Below are 26,924 nucleotides of genomic sequence, written 5' to 3' on the forward strand. Positions count from 1 at the left end.
GTGTGAATAGTGTGTGAGTAAAAAGAGAGAAAAGCAAAGTGACTTTGCAATAGCTATTTTATTTAGACATATAAGGTTAAAAACACATGAAGTATCCAAGCAGTGAGTCGTTTCAGAGGTTCTAGTGCTTTCCTGGTTTGATACCTTTGTAATGAAGTCAGTCGGGGCTTGCTAGTATTTTATTATTTAGAAAGATGGAGGCAGAAGACAGGTGAAAGCTTAGCATTAAACACCCTAACGTGTCTCATAACTCTTGGCTCCCCAATCAGACTTTCAGAGAGACGGCCAGCACCATCAGCTGCTTTCAGAGAGCAGCTATCTGTCCACTCTCTGTTTCTCTCCCAGCCCCAGCCCATTTCAAAGAGTTGGGCTACATACACATTCACGGTTTAAAATGCAGCAAGGTTATTCCCGCCTCCCACTGCATTTCAAGCCACATTTTTCTGTTGCAGCACATATCCCAAAGATGTGGGCACAGGGTGAAGCCCTCCCCCCAATCTTGAGGGGCCAGGCCTCCCCAGGCATCCCCAGGGTGGCGTTGAGCCTCATAGCGCCCTCACGGTCTCCTCCTGACACATGTGATGTCACACACACACGCCAGAGGCTCCCGATGTCAGGCGGAACTCAGCATCTCTACCAACTGGGTGCAGGGGCCCTGCCAGATGCACTATTTATTCCCCTGGTGCAGACCCAAGCAATGCCTGCCGACGTAGCTGGACCCTTCCCTGGAGAGGCTCTGTTTGTCAACCTCCCTGTGATGGGCCATTTTACAGGCAAGGTTGCGATCTGGAAATTCCTTTGGCATAATAATAGGTGTTCAGTTTTGACATAATAGAGAATCATTAAGCAAACAGAGTACATATAGTATCATAAAATGCAGACTTCGAGGGCATACGCAGCAGGAAGTTCTCCTGTGCAAACTTCCTTCCAATGGCTTGCCAGTCTTGACCAGGAAAGCATCTGGTAGACTGTCCTCAGTGTATATGTGCACATGCACACCAACAGAGAAACAGGCAGTACAGCGGTACCCCGGGTTAAGAACTTAATTCGTTCTGGAGGTCTGTTCTTAACCTGAAGCTGTTCTTAGCCTGAGGTACCACTTTAGCTAAAGGGGCCTCGTGCTGCTGCCGCGCGACTTCTGTTCTCATCCTGAAGTAAACTTCTTAATCCGAGGTACTATTTCTGGGTTAGTGGAGACTGTAACCTGAAGCGTCTGTAACCTGAAGCATCTGTAACCCGAGGTACCACTGTATTGTTCTTCCAAATGAGGATGCCATTTCCATAAGGTCCTGGTAGCCTTTAAGATGGTGGCTTCAATTAGCATTGCAGTTGATGTAGCATCTTGATTGATTCCTGTTTCAGTTTAGGATTCACGAAGATCAAGATAACGGCATGGCCAGAGGAATATGCAGCAACCACATTAAACAAACTTATTCTTACCCAATCATCTTTAATGTCCATCAAGGACAGGACTATGTCCAAAAACTCCATACAAAAACTGGATACATAGAGAATGGAGAAAGAAGCCAGAGCTTTGATGGCATTCAGGTGAACTTCTGTGCTGACATCCCTTGCAGTGTTTTGTAGAAGATTTTTGTGCCTCCACAGGGAAGTTAGCACTAAGACAGATGAGGACAAAAATACCACAAAGGAAAAGAAATCTGGAACAATATAAAGATGGATGAGATACTTACAGAAGTCAGACATTACATTTCCTGAATTACTGTTATTGCTTAGATGTGATTCAAATAATCTACATTTAAATATGACAGTACTGCCTGTTATTGTGACGGTGGTGACAATTGCAGAGAAGCCCACAGTCCCCAGAAGCAGCCAAGGCACCAGCCCAGGGAATCTCCGCTTCATTTGCAGGAAGAGAGGGTGGGAGAAGTTTGTAATTTTTACGCAGTACAAAACACTGAGCCAAGTGGCAAACCAAAGGTCAGCAGTATTAACAAACAGCCATGAAGCATCAAATGCAATAAATACGTCCCTCTTCTGAAAAGTGTCCTTGAAAAAGAGGATAAGAATAGCAGTCTGTATCACAATGGCAAGAAATGCAAATCTGAACAAGCCAAGACAACTCAGGATCATGTCGGCTGGGGATAGTTTTCGGCTTCTAAACCAGTCAATGAAGTTAACAATAGCAATAAATCCGTTTCCCACCATTCCTGTGAAGGTCACAATAATGAGAAGGACAAAGCTGAACAATTCAAGTAAGGTAGACATCTTTGTACAAAATAACAGTGTTTTTCCCCACTGTAATGTGTTGTATTTGCACCGTCTGTTACAGATGCTGCCCTTTATTTATTTGAGCAAAGTAGAAACTTTCTGTGTAGATCGGGAAGCTGAAGAAGAAGAAGAACAAGAAGAGTCTCAAAGCTGCCGAAGAAGAACAAAAAGAGTCTCAAAGCGAAGGAGTCTCAAAGCGGCTAACAATCTCCTTTCCCTTCCTCCCCCACAACAAACACTCTGTGAGGTGAGTGGGGCTGAGAGACTTCAAAGAAGTGTGACTAGCCCAAGGTCACCCAGCAGCTGCATGTGGAGGAGCGGAGACGCGAACCCGGTTCCCCAGATTACGAGTCCACTGCTCTTAACCACTACACCACACTGGTAGAGAGTGAAGGGAGCTATTTTTATTTGTTGATTCTGTTCAGATGCAAATCACACCTGGAAGCATTCTTGGTAATTCAATATCATCTCTTCTGACATTTGCAAAATCCACAGTGGTGCTAAATATCATATTGGCATCTGGCTTAACAAAGAATGATATCATTCTTTGTTAAGCCTTTTGTAAACAGGAACCGTTCCCTTTCCCTTATGGGGTACAGTGGTACCTTTGGTTACGTACTTAATTCGTTCTGGAGGTCCGTTCTTAACCTGAAACTGTTCTTAACCTGAAGCACAACTTTAGCTAATGGGGCCTCCTGCTGCTGTTGCGCCGCCACCACACAATTTCTGTTCTCATCCTGAAGCAAAGTTCTTAACCCGAAATAATATTTCTGGGTTAGCGGAGTTTGTAACCTGAAGCGTATATAACCCAAGGTACCACTGTACACAAGAGCCCTTATAGAGTCCTTTGTAGTTTCTCCATCGGTAGGAGAAAATAACATAGGCCAACCAGAGAATATTGAGAAGCAAAGCAGCTAGTAAGCCTGATCTTTATTAAACTGTTGCAACAGGGTCTCCCCCCACACGCAGGACAGAGGAGGACACCAAACCATGCGTGCAAGCCCTTATATAGATTTTCCAACTGCCCACCCTGGAGCCCAAGACCACCCCTCCATACATCATACATACATCACAGAAGGGGTGTAGCCCAAGACCAACCCCCCAGTACATCAGAAATATATTTATTGAAATTTTCAAAAAATAAAAAAAGAAAGACGAAAAAGAGAAAAGAGAAAAAAAGAAAAAGAAAAAGAAAAAAAGGAACAATTAAAAAGGTTTACATTGCTTACTTTCCATAACCAATTTCCTTGACTTCCCCACACCTCCCCTTCTTGTATTCCAATTCCAATTTTTAGCTCAGCAAATTCTTGTCCCCACACTTTACCTTATTTTCTCTAATTCATTTTAATTAACCAATTTTAACTTATAAACCTCAATTTTTATATATCAATACTTATTCTTAAAAAACTTTTCCTAAATTCACCCCATCAATTTAATTAACCAATTTTAACTTAAAAGCCTCAATCTTTATACGTCAACACTTATTCTTAACAATCTTTTTCTAAGGTCGGCCCCAATTCCCTTCCCCGAAATCCCCATTTTTATGTTAGTGGCAAAACCAACTTAATTAAAACAAAATATATTTATACACCCTTTGGATTCCCAAAGCCCCACCACCCCCTTTCCCGGTTTCGAACCCCAACCAAAGTCCATCAGTCCATATGCAGTCAGCCTGGCGACCTCACGTCTGAGGCTCTCAACTCTCTCTCAATTCCTCTCTGCCAGTTTTTTTTGATAGTCCTTTATTTTAAATTCCAAATCTCGAAGAAGCTCTGTTCCAATAAGGTCCATATTTCTTCCAGCCAGGCCTCCATATTTAAAAATGGAGCCAAGATCTTGTTTCTTACTTCTCTTAAGTCCAAATGTCCCAAAGGCTCCAATTTCCACATTAGCCAAGTTTGTGTTCCATATGTCTTCAGATCTCCATATAGGGAGATCTCTCCATTTTCCATTCTTCAATTCAAACCAAATTTCCGTCATCCTGATCTTGTTTTCCTTTATATCCATCTTAATCGGCCTCTGGCTCTCCTCAACCATCTGTGGCATTATAGCTCCTCCTTCCTTTTCCTTCAGATCATCATGTTCCTCTTTAATCACATTCTCAGATTTCTCAAATTTCTTTTCTTGTTCGGCTGTAAGGATTTTTAGATCAACAACAACGCATCCCTGTTCATCTGCAAGAACTTGAGTCAAGCCCCTTCCAGACTCAGCAACTTTATTTACTGTTCCCTTCAGTATTGTGACGTTTATAGTCAAAACACCCGTCTGTTCCTGCAGTTTTCCCAGGAGAGAGAAGGTCTTCTCCAGTTCAGCCAGTATTTTTCCACTTACAGCCATTTTTGTAATGTCCTGCAACCCCCCAGTACATCAGAGAAGGGGTGGACTACAACAGAAATCTGAGTGCGTTTTTATCCTGTCTGCCAGGTTACCTGATTGATTTACCTGGGCATCCTGGCCTCTCTATTGTTATGATAACTACTCAAATTCTGAATCCAGGTCACAGGCTTACCCTATTCATGTCTTAACTGTGCCCTTGAGACAGGATTTATGAGCAAAGAGACGATGGGGAAGTTCCCCATTTCCTTTGACCTTGCAGAGAAATATTTGAGGACAATTTGGAAGAGACATATGGTTTCAGGACTTTTTCTGTGGGTCTCAGACATGTGGTCTATACATTTATGTATGTGCTTGCTTAGTACATTTATGAACATTTACTATATATTTATATCTATCTTAAAATTCTTATAACAAGCCAGATGCCAATATGATATCTGGCATCCGAAGAAAACCGGGGTGTTCAAGTTGAAGATCCACCACACACAAAGGCTGGATTTCCCACTTTCAGCTCACTCTTTCCATTCTCATTTCAATGTTGCTTGCTCTCTTTGAGGCATATATTCCACAAGTGAATTGACCATTTAAGGAAAGGGTCATAGACATTAAGAAACGCCAACAATTTTACAGCTCTGATTATTCATACACCAGCCACCTCAAAATGTATAAATAATTTGGAGAACGTTAATATGGCTATCTGATAGCAAAAGATGGAACTGAGGTGGAACTTTAACTGCTGGAATGATTGCTGTTCAGTTTCCACAAAAATCATTAAGCAAACATAGTAAACACCAGTGCTTTTTTCTGGGGGGCAAACAAAGGGGGTGCTGGGGGCCCATACACCCACAACATTTTTTTGGTTGGTGCTCAGCACCCAAACCGTGGGGCCTTTGATGCAACTTTTGATGCTTTGTGGGGGTCTCGAAAGGCAAATCAGAGGCCTCACAGGGCCTTGGAGATATTGTCTGAAGCTTCACGGGGCCTCCAATGCGACTTTCGGGAGAAACTGGAAGTTGTGTCCAAAATTTGCATCGAAGGCCTTGTGGGACCTCAGAGATCGTGTCTGAGACCTCGCAAGGCCTCCGGCATGGTTTCTGGTTTCCCCCAGAAGAAACTTTGGACACAACTTCCAGGGGTCTCAGGTGCCGCTATGGCGCACATGACGTAATGTGACACCATGGCGTCATGTTGTAACATGAAATTATGATGTCATGTTGCATCACATGCACCGCTGGGCACACATAATTTGGGGCATAAGAGGGTGCCCCTACTCAAGGGTACGCGGTGCCAGAACCTTTGCAACAGAGTATAAAAACAAATGGAGACTTCAAGGGCATACCCCGCAGAATGACACAATGGGTCAGTGAGTCCAATCGGTGAGTGCATCTGGCTGTTAACCAGGAGGTTGGTGGTTCGAACCCACCCAGGGACAGCTGTGGTCAAGATGAGCTTTGGGGTCCCTTCCAACTCTACAATTCTAGGATTCTAGGATTCTATGTCTGCAAGGGCTTCGCAATCTTATGCAGCAGAACTTCTGCTAAACTATGTCCTCAGCACATGCATGAACCTGCACACCCACAGGCAGACAATATAGTTCTTGCAAAAGAGAAGGCAGAATTGGTAGCGAACAGAGAGACAGGCAGCATTGATCTTGCAAATGAGGATGTCACTTCCATAAGGTCTTGGTAGCCTTTGAGATGGTGGCGTCATTCAGCATTTTAGTTGATGTAGCATCTTGACCGATTCCTGTTTCAGTTTGGGATTAATGACGATCAGGATAATGGCATGGCCAGAGGAATACGCAACAACCACATTAGTAAGCAAAAGGTGCATCCCAATGCCTTGCATGCCATTCCAAGAGAAGAGCACTGCCATTCTTTCCACAAAAAAGCTAGATACATAGAGAACGGAGAAAGAAGCCAGAGCTTTGATGGCATTCAGGTGAACTTCTGTGCTGACATCCCTTGCAGTGTTTTGTAGAAGATTTTTGTGCCTCCACAGAGAAGTTAGTAGTAAGATGGATGAGAACAAAAATATAATGAAGGGAAAGAACTCTGGAACAACAAAGAGAATGATGGAATGCTTACAAAAGTCAGATGTCTTCATTCCTGAATCAGTGTTATTGCTAAGAAGTGCTTCAATTGTCTTGCATTCAGACATTAATCTACTGCCCATTATTGCCTTGATGGTGGAGATGATTGCAGAGAAGACCACAGTCCCCAGAAGCAGCCAAGGCACCAGCCCATGGAATCTCTGCTTCATTTGCAGGAAGAGAGGGTGGGAGAAGTTGGCAATCTTTACACAGTACAAAACACTGAGCAAAGCGGCAAAACAAAGGTTAGCAGTATTAACAAATGTCCATGAGGCATTGTATGCAAAATGTACGCTCATCATCTGAAAAATATCTTTGAAAAAAAGGAGAAGAATTGCATTCTGTATCGCGAATGCATGAAATGCAAATCTGAACAAGCTAAGACAACTCAGGATCATGTCGGCTGGGGATAGTTTTCTGCTGCTAAACCAGTCAATGAAGTTAATGATAGCAATAAATCCATTTCCCACCATTCCTATGAGTGTTTCAATAACAAGAAGAGCAAAGCCGAACAATTGAAACATGGTAGACATCCTTCTGAGCTCGAAGTAAAAGTGTTTCTTCCAGTGTAATATTAGCACAGTCTGCTGCTTATGCTGCCTTTATATGAGCAGTGGAGAGCAGAATACGTCTGCCTTCTTTCAAGACCAGAACAATTTGCAGGGAGAGGAGTGAGCTATTTTCAGTGGTCGATTTTGTTCAGATGCAAATCACACCTGGAAAGATTCTCTCCCTAAATCTATATCATATTATCTGCTGTCATATTTGCAAATTCGACAGTGGTGCTAAATATCCTCTTTGCATCTGGCTTAACAAACAATGATAGATGATTGTATTATGATTTCTATATTTTGATTATTGTTTGTTCACCACTATTTAACATCTCAAGATTGTCCTCCTCAATATTGGATTCAGAGCACCACCCACATGTGTAACAGCCTGCTCCAGCCAGCCAGCATGGCGGCTGCCCTTCAGTCCCCACCTGGAGTTCTCCTCACTTCCTGATTCTTCTTCCCAGAAACCCCTGCTCTCAAAACCTCTCTTGTAAGACCCCTCTTTCTGTGGTGACATCATGCACCACTCTTACCCTGGTAACCTCCCTCTGTGTCTGGCTGAGCTTTCTGTCTGATTGATGCCTTCCATTGAGTGACTAATGGCTGACCATCAGCTTCAATGTTTCTTCAATGTCCCAGCATCACCAGGCTGGCCCCATGAGAAAGATAGCTGGTGTTATTCCTTGCTTAGTCTAGGAATCCATGAACACTGACTGTGCTGGTCCCGTGGGTTACCCGAGAGGTGAGGTCCAAGTCCGGTTCATGGTCAAAGGTGCAATGAGGAGGCAGTCCATAGTAGCTGAAGCTGGGTGAAGTCAGGAACAGGCTTGCAAGCAGGGAGCAAGGGCGGGTCAGGAGCTCAGGCAGGAAAGCAGGACAGGGTTCAGGCAGGAACTAGTAACCAACAGTGTTGCTCCCACAACTTGGAACTGGGGCTGGCTGGCTTTTATCTGCCCTGAGGCATAGGACGGCCCCAATCCTCTGGTGACTCGCCTCTCCTGGCCTGGAGGCAAGCACTCCTCCTGCGGGAACTTAGTTCCCTCCGACACTCTGCCCTAAGCCTCTACAGCTCAGTAGAGGCTGGAGGGTTACCGGACCCAGAGGCAACCTCAGCTTCCTCTGACGGGGCTGAGAATGGAGCAACTGCAGGCAATGGGTCCTCCATCACCTCCGGAGCCAGAGCAGACTCAGTTGATGCCTGCACCTGAGGATCCAGCACAGGTGAGGACCCTTCAGGCTCATGCACCTGCCCCGGCTCAGCTGGTTCTGGAGGCGGGGAATCCAGTGCAGGCTGGGATCCCTCAGGTTCAGCATCCGAGTCCGAATCCCAGCCCATCACATCGACCCTTCACTGAATGTAGAGATTATTAGGAGCCCCACTCCCATTTATAACATAATTTAAAATCTTCAAAGAATTTCCTTAAAACTACCAACCTAACTTCAAGGGCATACCCAGCAAAATGGCATAGTCCGCAGAATGACACAATGGGTCAAGGGGGCAATGGGTGAATGCATCTGGCTGTTAGCCAGAAGGCTGGTGGTTCGAACCCAACCAGGGACAGCTGTGGCCAAGATGAGCTTCGGGGTCCCTTCCAACTCTAGGATTCTAGGATTCTATGTCTGCAAGGGCTTGGCAGTCTTGTGCAGCAGAACTTCTGCAAAACTGTGTCCTCAGCACATGTGTGCACCTGCACACCCACAGGCAGACAATATCGTTCTTGCAAAAGAGTTGGCAGAATTGGTAGCCTTTAAGATAGTGGCTTCATCCAGCATTTTAGCTGACGTAGCATCTTGAGTGATTCGTGTTTCAGTTTGGGATTAAGGAAGATCAGGATAATGGCATGGACAGAGGAATATGCAACAACCACATTAGTAAACAAAAATTCCATCCCAGTGACTTTCATGCCCATCCAAAACGAGAACATTGCCAATGTTTCCACAAAAAAGCTAGATATGTAGAGAATGGAGAAAGAAGCCAGAGCTTTGATGGCATTCATGTGAGCTTCTGTGCTGACATCCCTTGCAGTGTTTTGTAGAAGATTTTTGTGCCTCCACAGAGAAGTTAGTAATAAGATGGATGAGAACAAAAATATCATGAAGGGAAAGAAATCTGGAACAACATATAGAAGCATGGAATACTTACAAAAGTCAGATGTCTTCATTCCTGAATCAGTGTTATTGCTTAGAAGTGATTCAAATGTCTTGCATTCAGACGTGAGTCTAATGGTCATTATTGCCTCGATGGTGGTGATGATTGCAGAGAAGACCACTGTCCCCAGAAGCAGCCAAGGCACCAGCCCAGGGAATCTCTGCTTCATTTGCAGGAAGAGAGGGTGGGAGAAGTTGGCAATCTTTACACAGTACAAAACACTGAGCAAAGCGGCAAACCAAAGGTTAGCAGTGTTAACAAATGTCCATGATGCACTGTTTGCAATATATACGTTCCTCATCAGAAATTTATCTATGAAAAAGTGAAGAAGAATTTCATTCTGTATCCCAATTGCATGAAATGCAAATCTGAACAAGCTAAGACAACTCAGGATCATGTCAGCTGGGGATAGTTTTCTGCTGCTAAACCAGTCAATGAAGTTAATGATAGCAATAAATCCATTTCCCACCATTCCTATGAGGGTTTCAATAATCAGAAGAACGAAGCCAAACCATTGAAATAAGGTAGACATCCTTCTGAGACCGAAGTACCAGTGTTTTCTCAAGGTAATGGGTAATATTAGCACAGTCTGCTACTTATGCTGCCTTTTATATGAGCAGTGAAGAGCAGAATACTTTGCCTTCTTTTGAGACCAGAACAATTTGCTTGGGAGAGGAACGAGCTATATTCAGTTGTTGATTTTGCTCAGATGCAAATCACACATGGAAAGATTCTATTCCTAAATCTATATCATATTATCTGCTGTCATATTTGCAAATTCAACAGTGGTCCTAATATCTTCTTTGCATCTGGCTTAACAAAGAATGATAGATGATTCTGTTACCATTTCTATATTTTGATTAATGTTTGTTCACCAGTATTTTTATTTTTAATCCATCTGAAAACAGAGATGTTTATCAAATGATTTAATAAAATTTATTGTGTTTGTGAGGAACATTGTTCTAATTGGTTAAAGAGATAAAGCAGGGTGTTTAATTATGCAGGCCAATAGGTGAAATATTTAGAGTTGTACATTTTCTTTAAAAAGTGGAAACCAGAGGAATTAAGAACAAGGAAGCTGTGCAATTGTATGTGGCAATATGGACTTTTTCTGTGGTTTATTTCTGAAGATCATGACGTCAATAAAGTGAGATGGTGATGACAGCAACATTTGGTGGAAAACTCGGAATGAATCTGACTAAACACCGGCTAGATCCTCTTTGAAGACCTATTCTGTGGCAGTGAGGGAAGAAAAATCTTTTTTCTCTGCCTCCATTGCGTCAGGAACGAGGAGTCATCCCTGAAGGTCACTGGATCCACCTATCACTGATTTATAACAGCTGGCCTTGACACCAGACTTTTGGGTGGGGTGGAGAGGTTCAAAGGAGAAAAATAAAATGGTTTGATGTGAATGATTTTTGGACTAGGGGGAGCTGAGGGCTTAGTTATTTTGTTTATTTGTTAAGTAGGGAATTTGAGTATCGTTTTGTTTATTATTAGAGTTTTTATATATATAAATGATATATGAAATGTTAATGTATAATATTATTCCCCCCACTTTCCACCCTATAGTAATGTGTGTGTGTGTGTGTGTTGCTGTAAGTCACTTGGAGACCTTTGGATGAGAAGTGACTAACGTCTAATAAATGAATGAAATGAATTAATGGTTCGAGGGGTCAGGGGCCTTTTAACCTCTGGCCCATACGAGGAGAATTTAGACTAAACGATGGCCCACAGTGAACAATTTTCTCAGCGCTTCACTGACAGAATCACTCAGATCTGTTCTGACTTGGATGCTATTGTGGAGATTATGTTTAATGTTACATTAAATGCAAAATATGGTTTGAAGCTCAACAACAAAAATCGAAGATCATGGCCACTGGTCCCATCACCTCCTGGCAAATAGAAGGGGAAGAAATGGAGGCAGTGAGAGATTTTACTTTCTTGGGCTCCATGATCACTGCAGATGGTGACAGCAGCCATGAAATTAAAAGACGCCTGCTTCTTGGGAGAAAAGCAATGACAAACTTAGACAGCATCTTAAAAAGCAGAGACATCACCTTGCTGACAAAGGTCCGTATAGTTAAAGCTATGGTTTTCCCAGTAGTGATGTATGGAAGTGAGAGCTGGACCATAAAGAAGGCTGATCGCCGAAGAATTGATGCTTTTGAATTATGGTGCTGGAGGAGACTCTTGAGAGTCCCATGGACTGCAGGAAGATCAAACCTATCCATTCTTAAGGAAATCAGCCCTGAATGCTCACTGGAAGGACAGATCCTGAAGCTGAGACTCCAATACTTTGGCCACCTCATGAGAAGAGAAGACTCCCTGGAAAAGACCCTGATGTTGGGAAAGATGGAGGGCACAAGGAGAAGGGGATGACAGAGGACAAGATGGTTGGACAGTGTTCTTGAAGCTACCAGCATGAGTTTGACCAAACTGCGGGAGGCAGTGGAAGACAGGAGTGCCTGGCGTGCTCTGGTCCGTGGGGTCATGAAGAGTTGGACACGACTAAATGACTAAACAACAACAACAACAATAACAATAACAAAATGCTATATTTTAGTTGCAAAGTATTCAAGAATGTAGGCAGTATTTTCCCAGATGGCTGGTGTTTGTCCACTCAAGGCTTGTTGTATGTCTGGATCACGAGTTATATCACAAGGCAGTGGTGAGAGAAGCTATATGTCTTTGCTAACGTTTATATATACAGATGAAGCTGCTTGCATTACACACACACATAGAATGGCGCGTGGTGGTTGGTCATTGAGTGTTGGCCGGTATGCGGCAAGAGGAAGAGGGAGAAATAATATTTTGATTTTTTTTTAAGTTGGAAAGCTACTTTTTAGTAAAAGAGGTTTAAAGGCTCACACTGGCACCAGAGGGAGGCAGTTTGTGAGACAGAAACCAATGTCTTTTGTAATGTAAACATTTAAAACTAAGTCCTGCAAGTAAAGCCTTATTATTACTTGTGTTAAATAAGTTTGATTAATATTTCTTTAACACTTGTAATTGGCTCTTCAATTCTTAATACCAAGTCATCGGCAAAGGCTTTCACTTTATATTCATTCAACCGACTGAAATTCTTTTTATTAACTCATTCTTCCTTATTGATCTTAAGAAGACTTCCAGTACCGATATGAATAATAATGGTGATAAAGGACACCCTTCTCTTGTGCCTTTGGTAATTTCAATGTTTTCTATTACTATATTATTCACAATCAATTTTGCTCTCTGTTCCGAATATATCACTTTTATTCCATTTAGGAAGAATTGACCCGTATCCATTAATTCCAATTTTTTTAGCAAAAATTCCCAGGATGAGGAGCAAGCTATTTTCAATTGTTTATTGCGTTCAGATACAAATCATATCTGGAAAGATTGTATTATTAAACTGATATCATAAGATATACAAAGATATATAAGATATACAAGATACACATATATATGAAAGATATACAAGGAATACACCCGTTCAAAACCATCCAAATAATTAAAAAAAAGAAAAGTGATTACAACATTATTAAACAACTAAAATGTTAAAGCAGGCATTGGTCATCCACCTCATTTTGCTATTACTTTAATTTTATTGTTATGGGCCACCCCAATCTCTGCTGAGCTGTAGCAAGAGATTTCAGGGGTCTTGGCAATTAACCAGTGTTTGTGTTTTCTTGGGGGTAGGGAAAGGGCTCAGGGGAGTCAGCAGTCTCTTATAAATATGGTTTATTCGCACATGTTTACACCTGAAGTCTTCAATGGAAGTGGAGTTCATAGCATTAATACCTCAAGAGGGCCATGTCCTTCTCAGCATTGGATTCAGAGGCATCCAAAGTACCACCCACATGTGTAACAGCCTGCTCCAGCCAGCCAACATGGCAGCTGCCCTACAGTCCCCACCTGGAGTTCTCCTCACTTCCTGATTCTTCTTCCCAGAAACCCCTGCTCTCAAAACCTCTCTTGTAAGACCCCTCTTCCTGTGGTGACATCATGCACCACTCTTACCCTGGTAACCTCCCTCTGTGTCTGGCTGAGCCTTCTGTCTGATTGATGCCTTCCCTTGAGTGACTAATGGCTGACCATCAGCTGCATTGTTTCTTCAATGTCCCGCCATCACCAGGCTGGCCCCATGAGAAAGTTAGCCGGTGCTATTCCTTGCTTAGTCCAGGAGTCCATGAACACTGACCCTTCACTGAATGTAGAGATTATGAGGAGGGCCCGCCCCATTTATAACATTATTTTAAATCTTCATTTTTTAATAAAGAATTTCCTTAAAACTACCAACCTAACTTCAAGGGCATACCCAGCAGAATGACAAAATGGGTCAAGGGAGCAATGGGTGAGTGCATCTGGCTGTTAGCCAGAAGGCTGGTGGTTTGAACCCACCCAGGGACAGCTTTGGCCAAGACGAGCTTTGGGGTCCCTTCCAACTCTACAATTCTAGGATTCTATGTCTGCAAGGGCTTGGCTGTCTTGTGCAGCAGAACTTCTGCTAAACTGTGTCCTCAGCACATGTGTGCACCTGCACACCCACAGGCAGACAATATAGTTCTTGCAAAAGAGAAGGCAGAATTGGTAGCGAACAGACAGATAGGCAGCATTGTTCTTGCAAATGAGGATGTCACTTCCATAAAGTCTTGGTAGTCTTTGAGATGGTGGCGTCATTCAGCATTTTAGCTGATGTAGCATCTTGAGTGATTCCTGTTTCAGTTTGGGATTAATGACGATCAGGATAATGGCATGGCCAGAGGAATATGCAGCAGTAACATCAGTAAACCAAATATTCATCCCAATGCCTGACATGCCCATCCAAGAGAAGTACGACTGCAATATATCCAAAAAAAAGCTAGATATGTAGAGAATGGAGAAAGAAGCTAGAGCTTTGATGGCATTCAGGTGAACTTCTGTGCTTACATCCCTTGTACTGTTTTGTAGAAGATTTTTGTGCCGCCACAGAGAAGTTAGTAGTAAGATGGATGAGAACAAAAAGATAATGAAGGGAAAGAACTCTGGAACAACAAAGAGAAGCGTGGAATACTTACAAAAGTTAAATGTCTTCATTCCTGAGTCAGTGTTATTGCTTAGAAGTGATTCAATTGTCTTGCATTCAGACGTGAGTCTAATGGTTATTATTTCCTTGATGGTGGTGATGATTGCAGAGAAGACCACTGTCCCCAGAAGCAGCCAAGGCACCAGCCCAGGGAATCTCTGTTTCATATGCAGGAAGAGAGGGTGGGAGAAAGTGGCAATCTTTACACAATACAAAACACTGAGCCAAGTGGCAAACCAAAGGTTAGCAGTATTAACAAATAGCCATGAGGCATTGTATGCAATATGTACGTTCTTCAGAAAAGTATCTATGAAAAAGAGGAGAAAAATTGCATTCTGTATCGCGAATGCATGAAATGCAAATCTGAACAAGCTAAGACAACTCAGGATCATGTCAGCTGGGGACAGTTTTCTGCTTCTATGCCAGTCAATGAAGTTAACGATAGCAATAAATCCATTTCCCACCATTCCTATGAGGGTTTCAATAACGAGAAGAATGAAGCCAAACAATTCAAATAAGGTAGACATCCTTCTGAGCCCAAAGTAAAAGTGTTTCTTCCAGTGTAATATTAGCACAGTGTGCTGCTTATGCTGCCTTGTATATGAGCAGTGGAGAGCAGAATATGTCTGCCTTCTTTCAAGACCAGAACAATTTGCAGGGAGAGGAGTGAGCTATTTTCAGTGGTCGATTTTGCTCAGATGCAAATCACACCTGGAAAGATTCTCTTCCTAAATCCATATCATCTGTTCTGTTGTCATATTTGCAAATTCGACAGTGGTGCTAAATATCCTCTTTGCATCTGGCTTAACAAACAATGATAGATGATTCTTTTATGATTTCTATATTTTGATTAAAGTTTGTTCACCAGTATTTAACATCTCAAGATTGTCCTCCTCAACATTGGATTCAGAGGTACCACCCACATGTGTAACAGCCTGCTCCAACCAGCCAGCATGGCAGCTGCCCTTCAGTCCCCACCTGGAGTTCTCCCCACTTCCTGATTCTTCTTCCCAGAAACCCCTGCTCTCAAAACCTCTCTTGTAAGACAACAACCCCTCTTCCTGTGGTTACCCTGGTAACCTCCCTCTGTGCCTGGCAGAGCCTTCTCTCTGGTTGATGCCTTCCCTTGAAGGACTAATGGCTGACCATCAGCTGCATTGTTTCTTCAATGTCCCACCATCACCAGGCTAGCCCCATAAGAAAGGTTGCTGGTGTTATTCCCAGCCCTTGCTTAGTCCAGGAATCCATGAACACTGACCCTTCATTGAATGTAGATATTTTGAGGAGTTCCTCCCCCCTCCAATTCATAACATTGTTTTAAATTCATTAAAACTACCAACAGATTGATATATTGTGACTAATTGCACATGAAAAATGAGGTCCTTGTATGCGCCCCACTTTCCTCACTCTGAGAGCCCCGTGGATTTGGTAAATAAGGAAAGAAAAGCACTAGGGATTTAAAATTGCTATTTGATTTGGAAATATGCTGTTAAAAACACACAAAATACCCAAGCATGAGACATTTCAGAGGTTCTGGTGTTTTCTTGGTTGAGTTCCTTTGGAATGAAGTCAGTGGGGGCTTGCTGGTATTTTCTGATTTAGAAGCATACAGGTAGGAGACAGGTGAAAGCTAATCTTTAAACATTCTAACATGTCTCATATCTCTTGGCTCCCCCACCAGATTTTCAGAGAGAAAGCCAGCACCACCTTTCAGAGATCCACTCAGCGCTCTCCTATTACACGTAGAACATCACACAAAAAGGCTGGATCCTCCACTTTTAGCTCACTCTGTCCTTTCCCATTTCAATGCAGCTTGCTCTCTCTGAGACACATATTTCACAGGTGAACTGACCATTCAAGGAAATAGACACAGCCATTAAGAAACACCAACATCTTCACAGCTCTGATGTCTCAAACAGGAGCCAAGTCACAATTCTGTGTAAAGAGTAGGTTAATATGGATATATGAAAGCAAAACACAGAAATGGGAAGGAAATTCCTTTGACAGAATAATTGCTGTTCCATTAAGCAAACAGAGTGAATGTGGTATCAAAAAACTCCAGAAAAGGGCACAAGCAGCAGAAAATTCTCCTGTGCAAACCTGTATACAATGGCTTGGCAGACTTGCGCAGAGGAACATCTGCTAGACTGTCCTCAGTGCATGTGTGTCACACGCAGACAGGCAGGAACCAATCTTCTTGCAAAAGAAGAAGCCACTTCCATACAGTCTTCTGGGAGACTCTTCTGGGAAGAGAGGGTGGGAGAAGTTAGCGATTTTTACACAGTACAAGACATTGAGCCAAGTGGCAAACCAAAGGTCAGTAGTAGTAACAAATGTCCAGCTGCTGTAGCCTGCCATTTTTACGTCCGTTAATCGAACAGCATCCTTGAAAAAGAGGCTGAATATTGCCGACTGTATCAAAACTGCATGAAATGCAAATCTGAACAAGCCAAGAAAACTCAGGATCATGTCAGCTGGGGAAAGTTTTCTGCTTCTATGCCAGTCAATGAAGTTAACGATAGCGATAAATCCATTTCCCACCATTCCTATGAGGGTTTCAATAAGAAGAAGAATGAAGCCGAACAATTCATATGAGGTTGGCATATTTCTTAGCACGTAATAAGAGCATTTCTTCCACTATAATGTTGAATATTAGCCCTGTCTGCTGCTGATGCTTCCCTTTATATGACCAGTGTAGAGCTCAATCTTTCCGCCTTCTATCTATAACAAAAATGCTTGTAGAGAGAGGAAGGAGCTATTTTCAGTTGTTGATTCTCTTCAGATGCAAATCACACCTGGAAAGATTCTATTACTAAATCTGTATCATCTGTCCTGCTGTCATATTTGCAAATTCCACAGAGGTGCTAAATATCACCTTTGCATCTGGCTTAGCAAACAATGATGCATGACTTTTTTGATTTGTTGGTTTTGAAGAATGTTCAACAGTATTACTATTCTTTATCCAGCTGAAAACATATTTATCTAATGATTTAATAAGTTTTTTGTGTTTGCGAAGGAAGTTGTTTTGATTAATTGGATAATTAAAGCAGGGTGTTTAATTAGCTGGCCAATAGCAGGAATGTCTAGAATTACATTTCCTAAGGAAAATGGAAACTAGGGGAATTAAACATCAGGAAGCTGAGTATTGGTATTTGTCAGTCTGGACTTTTTCTACAGCTTATTTCTGTAGATGATGATATTCATAAAGTTGGGATAAGTTGATGGAAAAAGAGATTCCAATTTTGACACCACATTTCTCAGAATTGGGTTATGACATACACATTAGTGGCTTGAAATGCAGCGAGGTCATTCTCGCCACTGCCTTTCAAGTCACATTTTTCTGCTGATGCACAGACCAGAGAGGGGACAGAGATATTTCCAAGTGATGCACTTTGTCACTCCACACCGGCAACCCTCACAACTCTAATTCAATGGCTGCCATTTGTGCATGTACAACAGCATGCACACCTCACATTAACGGTGTCTTCAGATATGAAGAAACTCCTCTCCCTGTGCCACCTCCTCCATTTGACTTTTGGGGAGGGGAGACACAAGAGCTGTGTGTCTCAATGCTATTCTCTCACTTAAAGAATGCTCTCCCCAGAGTGGCATGCCAGGCACCAGCTTGTTGGGGTCCGTGTGTTTTTTCCTGCTGTAAATCTTGTTATCTTTGTATGCCCCACAGATGCTTCAGTCAAGTGGTTAAACTCACCAACAGAAAACAGTTGTTTAAGGAAAGTTGTTTTACTTTGTGCACACAAAACACACAATCTATTTATACATATACACTTTATAAAGGTTACATGATGCCTTCTCTCTCTGAGCCCAGAGAGGGCCTTTTGCTTCAAAGTCCTTGCTGTGTTAAGGTTCACAGCTAAGTCCAAATTCAGTTTTTTCAGAGCCTTGCAACTGATGGAGTTTTCTGAGTTCTGATGTCTGACGGTTTTCCAAGTTCTTTCTTAGGCGATCTCTTCAGAAAGTGGCAGGGGCTGGGTCCCCCATTTTTAGCTTACTTGGTCCATTCCCATTTCAATGCCGCTTGCTCTCTCTGAGGCACTTACTCCACTGGTGAACTGAGCGTTGAAACAAAGAGGTAGAAGCAACTTCTCCACAGCACTGTTGGCTCATACAGCAGCCACCCTACAATTCTGTGTAAATAATTAGGACAAGGTTGATATCGATATCTGAAATCAAAGCAAAGAACAGCGAAGGAACCTCCTTTGGCAGAACACTCGTCGTCCAGTTTTGACATAAGAATAAATCATTAAGGAAACAGAGTGAATATAGTATCAAAAAATGCAGAAAAGGGCACACCAAGATGGAAGTTCTACTGTGCAAACCTCTATACAATGGCTTGGCTGTCTTGTGCAGAGGAACATCTGCAAGACCGTCCTCAGTGCATATGTGTCACATGTACACCCACAGGCAGGCAGGCAGGCAGGCAGGCAGCATTGTCATTGCAGAAGAAGAAGCCACTTCCATACAGTCTTTGTAGACTTTGAGACGGTGGCTTCAATTAGCATTTTAGTTGATGTAGCATCTTGATTGATTCTTGTTTCAGTTTGGGATTAATGAAGAGCAGGATAACTGCATGGCCAGAGGAATATGCAATAATCAAATTGAAAAGAAAAAATTGCTTACCAATGCCATTCATGCCCATCCGAAATTTGCCAAAATTTCCACAAAAAAGCTAGCTATGTAGAGAATGCAGAAAGAAGCCAGAGCTTTGATGGCATTCCGGTGAGCTTCTGTGCTGACATCCTTTGCATTGTTTTGTAGTAACTTTTTGTGGCACCACAGAGAAGTGAGTAGTAAGATGGACGAGGACAAAAATATCATGAAGGGAAGGAAATTCGGAACAACATATAGAAGGAGAAGATACTTACAGGAGTTGAAAATTTCATTTCCCGAGTGACTATTATTGGTCAGAAGTGATTCAAAAGAATTGCATTTAGAAACATTGGCATTGGATGTACCTGTGGCAATGGTGATGATTGCAGAGAAGACCACTGTTCCTAGCAGCAGCCAAGGCAGCAGCCCAGGGAATCTCCGCTTCATTTGGAGGAAGAGAGGGTGGGAGAGGTTAGCGATTTTTACACAGTACAAGACACTGAGCCAAGTGCCAAGCCAAAGAACAGCTGTATTGATAAATGACCATGAGATGTAATGTGCCACTTTTAGGTGCTTGAATTGATCAGTCTTCATGAAAAAGAGGATAGAAATTGCATAGTGTATGACAACTGCATGAAATAGAAATCTGAAGAAGCCAAGACAGCTCAGGATCATGTCAGCTGGGGATAGTTTTCTGCTTCTAAACCAGTCGACGCAGTTCACGATAACAATAAATCCATTTCCCATCATTCCTATGAGAGTTTCAATAACAAGAAGAACAAAGATGAACGATTGAAGTAAGGTAGGCATCTTTCTGAGCCTGCAATGAAAGTGTTTCCTCCACCGTAATGTGAAATATCTGCAAGGTCTACTCCTGCCTTCTCCCTACAACAGAAAAACTTGTAGAGAGAGGAGGGAGATATTTTCATTTGTTGATTCTGTTCAGATGCAAATTACACCTGGAAGGAGTCAAATGCTGAATCTGTAATATCTCTTATGGTATCATATTTGCAAATTCTACAGAGGTGCTAAATATCATCTTTGCATCTGGCTTAACAAACAAGGATATGTGATTCTTTTACAATTTGTTTATTTTGATTAATGGTTGTTCACCAGTATCAACATTTCCAATCCATCCAAAAACATACTTTTCTTCTTCTTCAAAGGTTCAATAAGTTGACTTAGTTTCTATGTCAAGTTGTTCTAACTGGTTGAATAATTAAAGCAGGGAGTTATATTTGTCAGGTCAACGGAGAAATGTTTACAATTACACTCCCTGGTAAACAGGAATTGGTGGAATTAAACATGAGGAAGTGTAGAGCGATTTTACAGAAGTGTAAAGGAGAGGGGATACAGTTTGCCCAATACAGTTTGCTACCTGAGGTCAAAAAGAAAATGCCTCCCCTGCCCTGGTAATTGTAAGATGATACCCAGCTCTACCTCTCTTTCAAATCAGAACCAGTGAAGGCAGTGAAGGTCCTGTGTGAGTGCTTGGAGGCGGTTGGAGGATGGATGGCGGTTAATGGATTGAGGTTGAATCCTGACAAGACAGAAGTACTGCTTTTGGGGGACAGGGGGCGGGCTGGTGTGGAGGACTCCCTGGTCCTGAATGGGGTAACGGTGCCCCTGAAGGACCAGGTGCGCAGCCTGGGAGTCATTTTGGACTCACAGCTGTCCATGGAGGTCCAGGTCCATTCTGTATCCAGGGCAGCTGTCTACCAACTCCACCTGGTACACAGGCTGAGACCCTACCTGCCCATGGACTGTCTTGCCAGAGTGGTGCATGCTCTAGTTATCTCCCGCTTGGACTACTGCAATGCGCTCTACGTGGGGCTACCTTTGAAGGTGACCCGGAAACTACAACTAATCCAGAATGCGGCAGCTAGACTGGTGACTGGGGGCGGCCGCCGAGACCACGTAACACCGGTCTTGAAAGACCTACATTGGCTCCCAGTACATTTCCGAGCACAATTCAAAGTGCTGGTGTTGACCTTCAAAGCCCTAAACAGCCTCGGTCCAGTATACCTGAAGGAGCGTCTCCACCCCCATCGTTCTGCCCGGACGCTGAGGTCCAGTGCCGACGGCCTTCTGGCTGTTCCCTCATTGCGAGAAGCAAAGCTACAGGGAACCAGGCAGAGGGCCTTCTCGGTAGTGGCGCCCGCCCTGTGGAATGCCCTCCCTTCAGATGTCAAAGTGATAAACAACTACCTGACATTCAGAAGACATCTTAAGGCAGCCCTGTTCAGGGAAGTTTTTAATGTGTGATATTTTAGTGTATTTTTGGTTTCTGTGGAAGCCGCCCAGAGTGGCTGGGGAAACCCAGCCAGATGGGCGGGGTACAAATAATAAATTATTATTATTATTATTATTATTAATTAATTAATTAATTAATTAATTAAGGGTGCTGGGTTAGACCATGGATAAGGAATATCAGACCCAGGGACTAAATGTAGCCCTCCCAGGCTCTCTGTTGGGATTCAGGCCACCCCTCTTCAGTCTTGATATGCACTCTCCTTGAATTTCCTTAAAACTATTGACGTATTGATATATCTCGGCTACGAGTCTTGGGAGACCTGCTCCCGGCCTTGCGGGCCTCTTCCACCTGGCCTAGCAAGGTGGGCCCACACTGACTACAGCTTTGAAAGCTGAGGCAGCTGAATAGACATCTGGGTTGGGACATGATTCAGCTGGTTTCAGGTTTGTTATTATTGTTCCCATTGCCCAAAATGTTTTAAAATTTTTAAACTGGTTTTAACTAATAGATAATTAAATTGGAGGGCAGTTGTGGGGATGTGTGGCAAGAGAGGAGCTGGGGAGAAGAAGGGGGACCTAATCACAGTGGTTTGGGATAGGGGGAGGTATGGTGTGGAAAGTGGGGCAGGCTGGGTAAGGGGCACACAGCACAGGCAGTTGGTGTCTGTGATGGATGCCAGCCCCTCTTCCAGCTTGCAGAATGCCTTGCCTCGGGTCTGTAGCTGTTGCTCCTAAATTCCAGCTTGGCAGAAAATTGGCTTCCAGGTGGAAAAAATCTAAGTTAGAAACAGAAGTGCTAGAACCAAAAACTAAGATCTTGTCAAAAATGTATAACTTGCTGTTGCAGTGGAATACGCAGGATGAAACGGTTAAATCTGCAATGATTAAATGGGCACAGGACATTGGTCATAACATTATGTTTGCTGACTGGGAACAGTTGTGGACCACCGGTATGAAATTTACGGCATGTAATGCCTTAAGAGAGAATATTATGAAAATGATATATAGGTGGTACATGACACCAGTCAAGCTCGCTAAAATTTATCACTTGCCCGATAATAAATGTTGGAAATGTAAGGAGACTGAAGGTACATTCTTTCACCTTTGGTGGATGTGCCCAAAGATTAAGGCTTTCTGGGAAATGATATATAATGAAATGAAAAAGGTATTTAAATATACCTTTCTGAAGAAACCAGAGGCCTTTCTCCTGGGCATAGTCGGCCAACTGGTGCCAAAGAAGGATAGAACTTTTTTTATGTATGCAACAACAGCAGCAAGAATACTCATAGCAAAGCACTCGAAGACACAAGACCTACCCACTCTGGAAGAATGGCAGATGAAGCTGATTGACTGTATGGGATTGGCAGAAATGACTGGCAGAATCCGCGACCAGGGAGAAGAGTCGGCAGAAGAAGATTGGAAGAAATTTAAGGACTATTTAAAGAAATACTGTAATATTACTGAATCTTGAAGGGGGTTGGATTGAAACTAAGTGGTTTTTAGCTGTTATGGTAAAAGAATATGGAAGAAATGTTTTTCTTTTTTCTTTTGTTTGAATAATGTTTAAGTCATAATAATTTAAGAAGTTGAATAGAAAATAAGGTGTTAACTAACTGTGAAGCTAGGAGATTAGGATTTGCTGGATAAATAATTTGAACTAGAAAACAAGAAGGGGAGGTATGAGGAAGTCAAGGAACTATGGTTTTGAAATTAGGTTTTGAAAATTATGTGTTTTTAATATTTTCTTTTTTCTTTGTGTCTTCTTCTTTTTTTTGTTTGTATAAAATGAAAAACTTTAATAAATATTTTATAAAATAATAATAATAAATAAATTCCAGGTTGGCTAGGAGTAAGACCTTGGAGGAAGGCCTTAAATGTCTCAGGGGTGTAATACTTCAAGGATCGCCGCTCCTCATGTGAACCGACCTAAACTTTGTGATCACCACGTAATGCCCATCTTCATGTGCCTCAACAAGAGGTCTGGAGGGTGGGAAAACAGGAATGGGCCTTTTCTGTGGTGGCTCCCTGTTTGTGAAATGCCCTCCTATGGGAGGCTCTCCTGGTGCCTTCAAAATCTTAATACGCCAGGAGAAAGTGTTTCTCACCAACCAGGCATTTGGCTGATGAACATTCTGTGGCCCTTAAATGTGCCAGTGGAAGGAGGGTATTGGTATGTTTTGTTTTATTATGTATTTTGTGTTTCCATTTTGTATTTTTATGTTGTGAACTGCCCTGTGATCTTCGGATGAAGGGCGATATACAAATGAGGATGATGATGATAATTATAATAGTAACCTTTTATTGTGCATGATATTGAGGTCTAGTATTTATTTTGTGTTTTCCCCATTTCTCATTCTGAGAGCCCCATGGGTTCAGTTTTGTTTGGGGAAAAGAGAGAGAGAGTGAGTGAGAAAGCACCAGGGATTTGCAATGACTTTGCAATAGATATTTTAATCAGAAATATACTGTTAAAAACACACAAAGTATCCAAGCAGTTAGACACTTCAGAGGCTCCAGTGATTTGGTAGTTCAGCTCCAAAATTAAGTCATTGGGGGCTTGCTGGTATTTTCTTATTTGGAAATATACAGCAGAAGACAGGTGAGAGTTTAACATTAAACACCACAATATGTCTCTTAGCTCTTGGTTCCCCAACAGATTTTTATAGAGAGAGGCAGCACTATAAGTTCCTGTCAGAGATCGACTCATTGCTCTCCCTCTCCCTCGCCTTTTCCCCACCACATTTATCAGAGTTGGGTTATGACATACACATCAGTGGCTTGAAATGCAGCAAGGCCATTCTCCTCCCTGCATGTCAAGGCACATTTTTCTGTTGATGCACAGACCAGAGAAGGGACAGGGATGTTTTTATTTGTTGTTTGGGGAGGGGAGAAACAAGAGCGGTGTGTCTCAGTGCTGCTGTCTCATTTAAAGAATGCTCTCTTGTTGGGGTGGGGTGTTTATCTTCCTCACATTAACGGTGTCTCCAGACATGAAGCAAACTCCTCTCCTTGTGCCACCTCCTCCATTTGTCGTTTGGGGAGGGGAGACACAAGAGCAGTGTGTCTCAGTGCTGCTCTCTCACTTAAATAATGCTCTTCCCAGGAAGGCATGCCTGGCACCAGCTTGTGGAGTGTGTGTGTTTTTCTTCCTCCTGTAAAGCTTGTTATCTTTCTATGCCCCACAGATGCTTCAGTCAAGTAGTTAAGCTCACAAACACAAAACAATTGTTTTAAGCAAAGTTGCTTTACTTGGTGCACACAAAACACACACTCTATTTATACACTTTATACAGGTTACACGATGCCTTCTCTCTCTGAGTCCAGAGAGGGCATTTTGCTTCAAAGTCCTTGCTGTGTTAAGGTTCACAGCTAAGTCCAAATTCAGTTTTTTAAGAGCCTTGCAACTGATAAGAGTTTTCTGAGTTCTGATATTTGACAGTTTCCCAACTTCTTTCTTAGACGCTCTCTTCAAAAGGGCTTCCCTAAAATCCACAGTTCCAAAAGATAGCCTTCAACAATTCCAGTTATCATGACCCATACAATAAGGTGTAAAATGAGCCCTTTCATACAGAAAGTTAATTACCAAATGTGCCCAGTAACTCAGATGTGCCCATTTGACTCATAGAGAATTAACCCATTAACTGCCTTCCTTAACACACCTTTATCCAATTTTAGGTGCCAGGTGCTCGGTCCCCCAATTTTATCTTACACGGTCCATTCCCATTTAATGCTGCTTGCTCTCTGTGAGGCATTCACTCCCCTGGTGAACTGAGCATTCAAAAAAAGAGGTAGAACCAACTTTTCCACAGCACTGTTGGCTCATACAGCAGCCACCCAACGCTGCTGTAGAAATAATTAGGAGAAGGTTAATATTGATATCTGAAATCAAAGCACAGAACAGGGAAGGAACTCCCTTTGACAGAAGAATCGTTGTTAAATTTTGACATAATAATAAATCATTAAGCAAACAGAGTAAAATGCAGAACAGGGCATACCCAGAAGGAGGTTCTCCTGTGCAAACTTCCTTTCAATGGCCAGGCAGTCTTGTGCGGGAGAATGTCTGGTAGACTGTATCCTCAGTGCATACATATGCACACACACACACACTTACACAGATGGTATTGTTCTTGCAAGGGGATGTCACTTCCATAAGGTCTTGGTGACCCTTAAGATGATGGCTTCATTCAACATTTTAGTTGATGTAGTATCCTTATTGATTTCTGTTTCAGTCTGGGATTCATGAAGATCAGGATAACAGCATGGCCAGAGGAATATGAAGCCAACACATTTAAAATAAGTATGTGTACCCAAGCGTCTGTAATGCCCACCCAGTAGTTGAGTATGCTCAAAATTTCCATGAGAAAGCTAGATATGTAGAGAATGAGGAAAGAAGCCAGGGCTTTGATGGCATTCAGGTGAACCTCTGTGCTGGCATCCCTAGCACTGCTTTGTAGATGATTTTTGTGTCTCCACAGAGAAGTTAGTAATAAGATGGACGAGGACAAAAATATCATGAAGGGAAGGAAATTTGGAGCGGTATATAGAAGGGCAACATACCAACAGTCGTTAGACATTTTAATTCCCGAGTCACTGTTATTGCTTGGGAATGATTCAAATAGATTACATTTAGTCATTTTGCTACTGCCTATTACTGCCACAGTGGTGGTGATTGCAGAGAAGACCACAGTCCCCAGAAGCAGCCAAGGCACCAGCCCAGGGAATCTCCGCTTCATTTGCAGGAATACAGGGTGGGAGAAGTTAGCAATTTTTACACAGTACAAGACACTGAGCCAAGTGGCAAACCAAAGGTCAGTAGTAGTAACAAATGTCCAGCTGCTGTAGCCTGCCATTTTTACGTCCGTTAATTGAACAGCATCCTTGAGAAAGAGGTTGAATATTGCCGAATGTATCACAACTTCATGAAATAGAAATCTGAACAAGCCAAGAAAACTCAGGATCATGTCAGCTGGGGAAAGTTTTCTGCTTCTATGCCAGTCAATGAAGTTAACGATAGCGATAAATCCATTTCCCACCATTCCTATGAGGGTTTCAATAACAAGAAGTATGAAGCCGAACAATTCATATGAGGTTGGCATATTTCTGAGCACGTAATAAAGGCGTTTCATCCACTATAATGTTGACTATTAGCCCTGTCTGCTGCTGATGCTTCCCTTTATAAGACCAGTGTAGAGCTCAATCTTTCCGCCTTCTATCTATAACAAAAATGCTTGTAGAGAGAGGAAGGAGCTATTTTCAGTTGTTGATTCTCTTCAGATGCAAATCACACCTGGAAAGGTTCTATTACTAAATCTGTATCATCTGTCCTGTTGTCATATTTGCAAATTCTACAGAGGTGCTAAATATCATCTTTGCATCTGGCTTAGCAAACAATGATGCATGACTCTTTTTTGATGTGTCGATTTTGAAGAAAGTTTGTTTGATAGTGTTACTATTTTTAATCCAGCTGAAAACATATTTATCTAATAATTTAGTATGTTTATTGTGTTTGTGTGGGAAGTTGATTAGATTATTTGGATAATTAAAGCAGGGTGCTTAATTAGCCGGCCAATAGCAGGAATGTCTAGAATTACATTTCCTAAGGAAAATGGAGACTAGGGGAATTAAACATCAGGAAGCTGAGTATTGGTATTT

At 42.4% G+C, this 26,924-nt stretch overlaps 5 protein-coding genes across 5 annotated transcripts; all 5 read right to left on the reverse strand.

The window, feature by feature from the left end:
- Window positions 1-1,317: 1,317 nt before the first annotated feature.
- Window positions 1,318-2,229, reverse strand: LOC128405318 (taste receptor type 2 member 8-like). Its single transcript, XM_053371843.1, has one exon. It carries the CDS (start codon window positions 2,227-2,229, stop codon window positions 1,318-1,320), a length of 912 nt encoding a protein of 303 aa, XP_053227818.1.
- A 6,731-nt stretch (window positions 2,230-8,960) lies between these two features.
- Window positions 8,961-9,893, reverse strand: LOC128405319 (taste receptor type 2 member 8-like). Its single transcript, XM_053371844.1, has one exon. It carries the CDS (start codon window positions 9,891-9,893, stop codon window positions 8,961-8,963), a length of 933 nt encoding a protein of 310 aa, XP_053227819.1.
- A 4,130-nt stretch (window positions 9,894-14,023) lies between these two features.
- LOC128405320 (taste receptor type 2 member 8-like) lies at window positions 14,024-14,935 on the reverse strand. The gene has a single exon (XM_053371845.1). It carries the CDS (start codon window positions 14,933-14,935, stop codon window positions 14,024-14,026), a length of 912 nt encoding a protein of 303 aa, XP_053227820.1.
- A 3,989-nt stretch (window positions 14,936-18,924) lies between these two features.
- On the reverse strand, window positions 18,925-19,829 carry LOC128405321 (taste receptor type 2 member 41-like). The gene is made up of 2 exons (XM_053371846.1): window positions 19,118-19,829; window positions 18,925-18,995 (listed from the first exon to the last, which is right to left on the reverse strand). Exons 1-2 carry the CDS (start codon window positions 19,827-19,829, stop codon window positions 18,925-18,927), a joined length of 783 nt encoding a protein of 260 aa, XP_053227821.1.
- A 5,627-nt stretch (window positions 19,830-25,456) lies between these two features.
- On the reverse strand, window positions 25,457-26,368 carry LOC128405322 (taste receptor type 2 member 8-like). The gene has a single exon (XM_053371847.1). The coding sequence runs from the start codon at window positions 26,366-26,368 to the stop codon at window positions 25,457-25,459; it is 912 nt and encodes a 303-aa protein (XP_053227822.1).
- Window positions 26,369-26,924: the final 556 nt, after the last annotated feature.

Source organism: Podarcis raffonei, chromosome 17 (assembly GCF_027172205.1).
Source record: "Podarcis raffonei isolate rPodRaf1 chromosome 17, rPodRaf1.pri, whole genome shotgun sequence".
In the NCBI taxonomy this organism is placed as follows: Eukaryota; Metazoa; Chordata; class Lepidosauria; order Squamata; family Lacertidae; genus Podarcis; species Podarcis raffonei.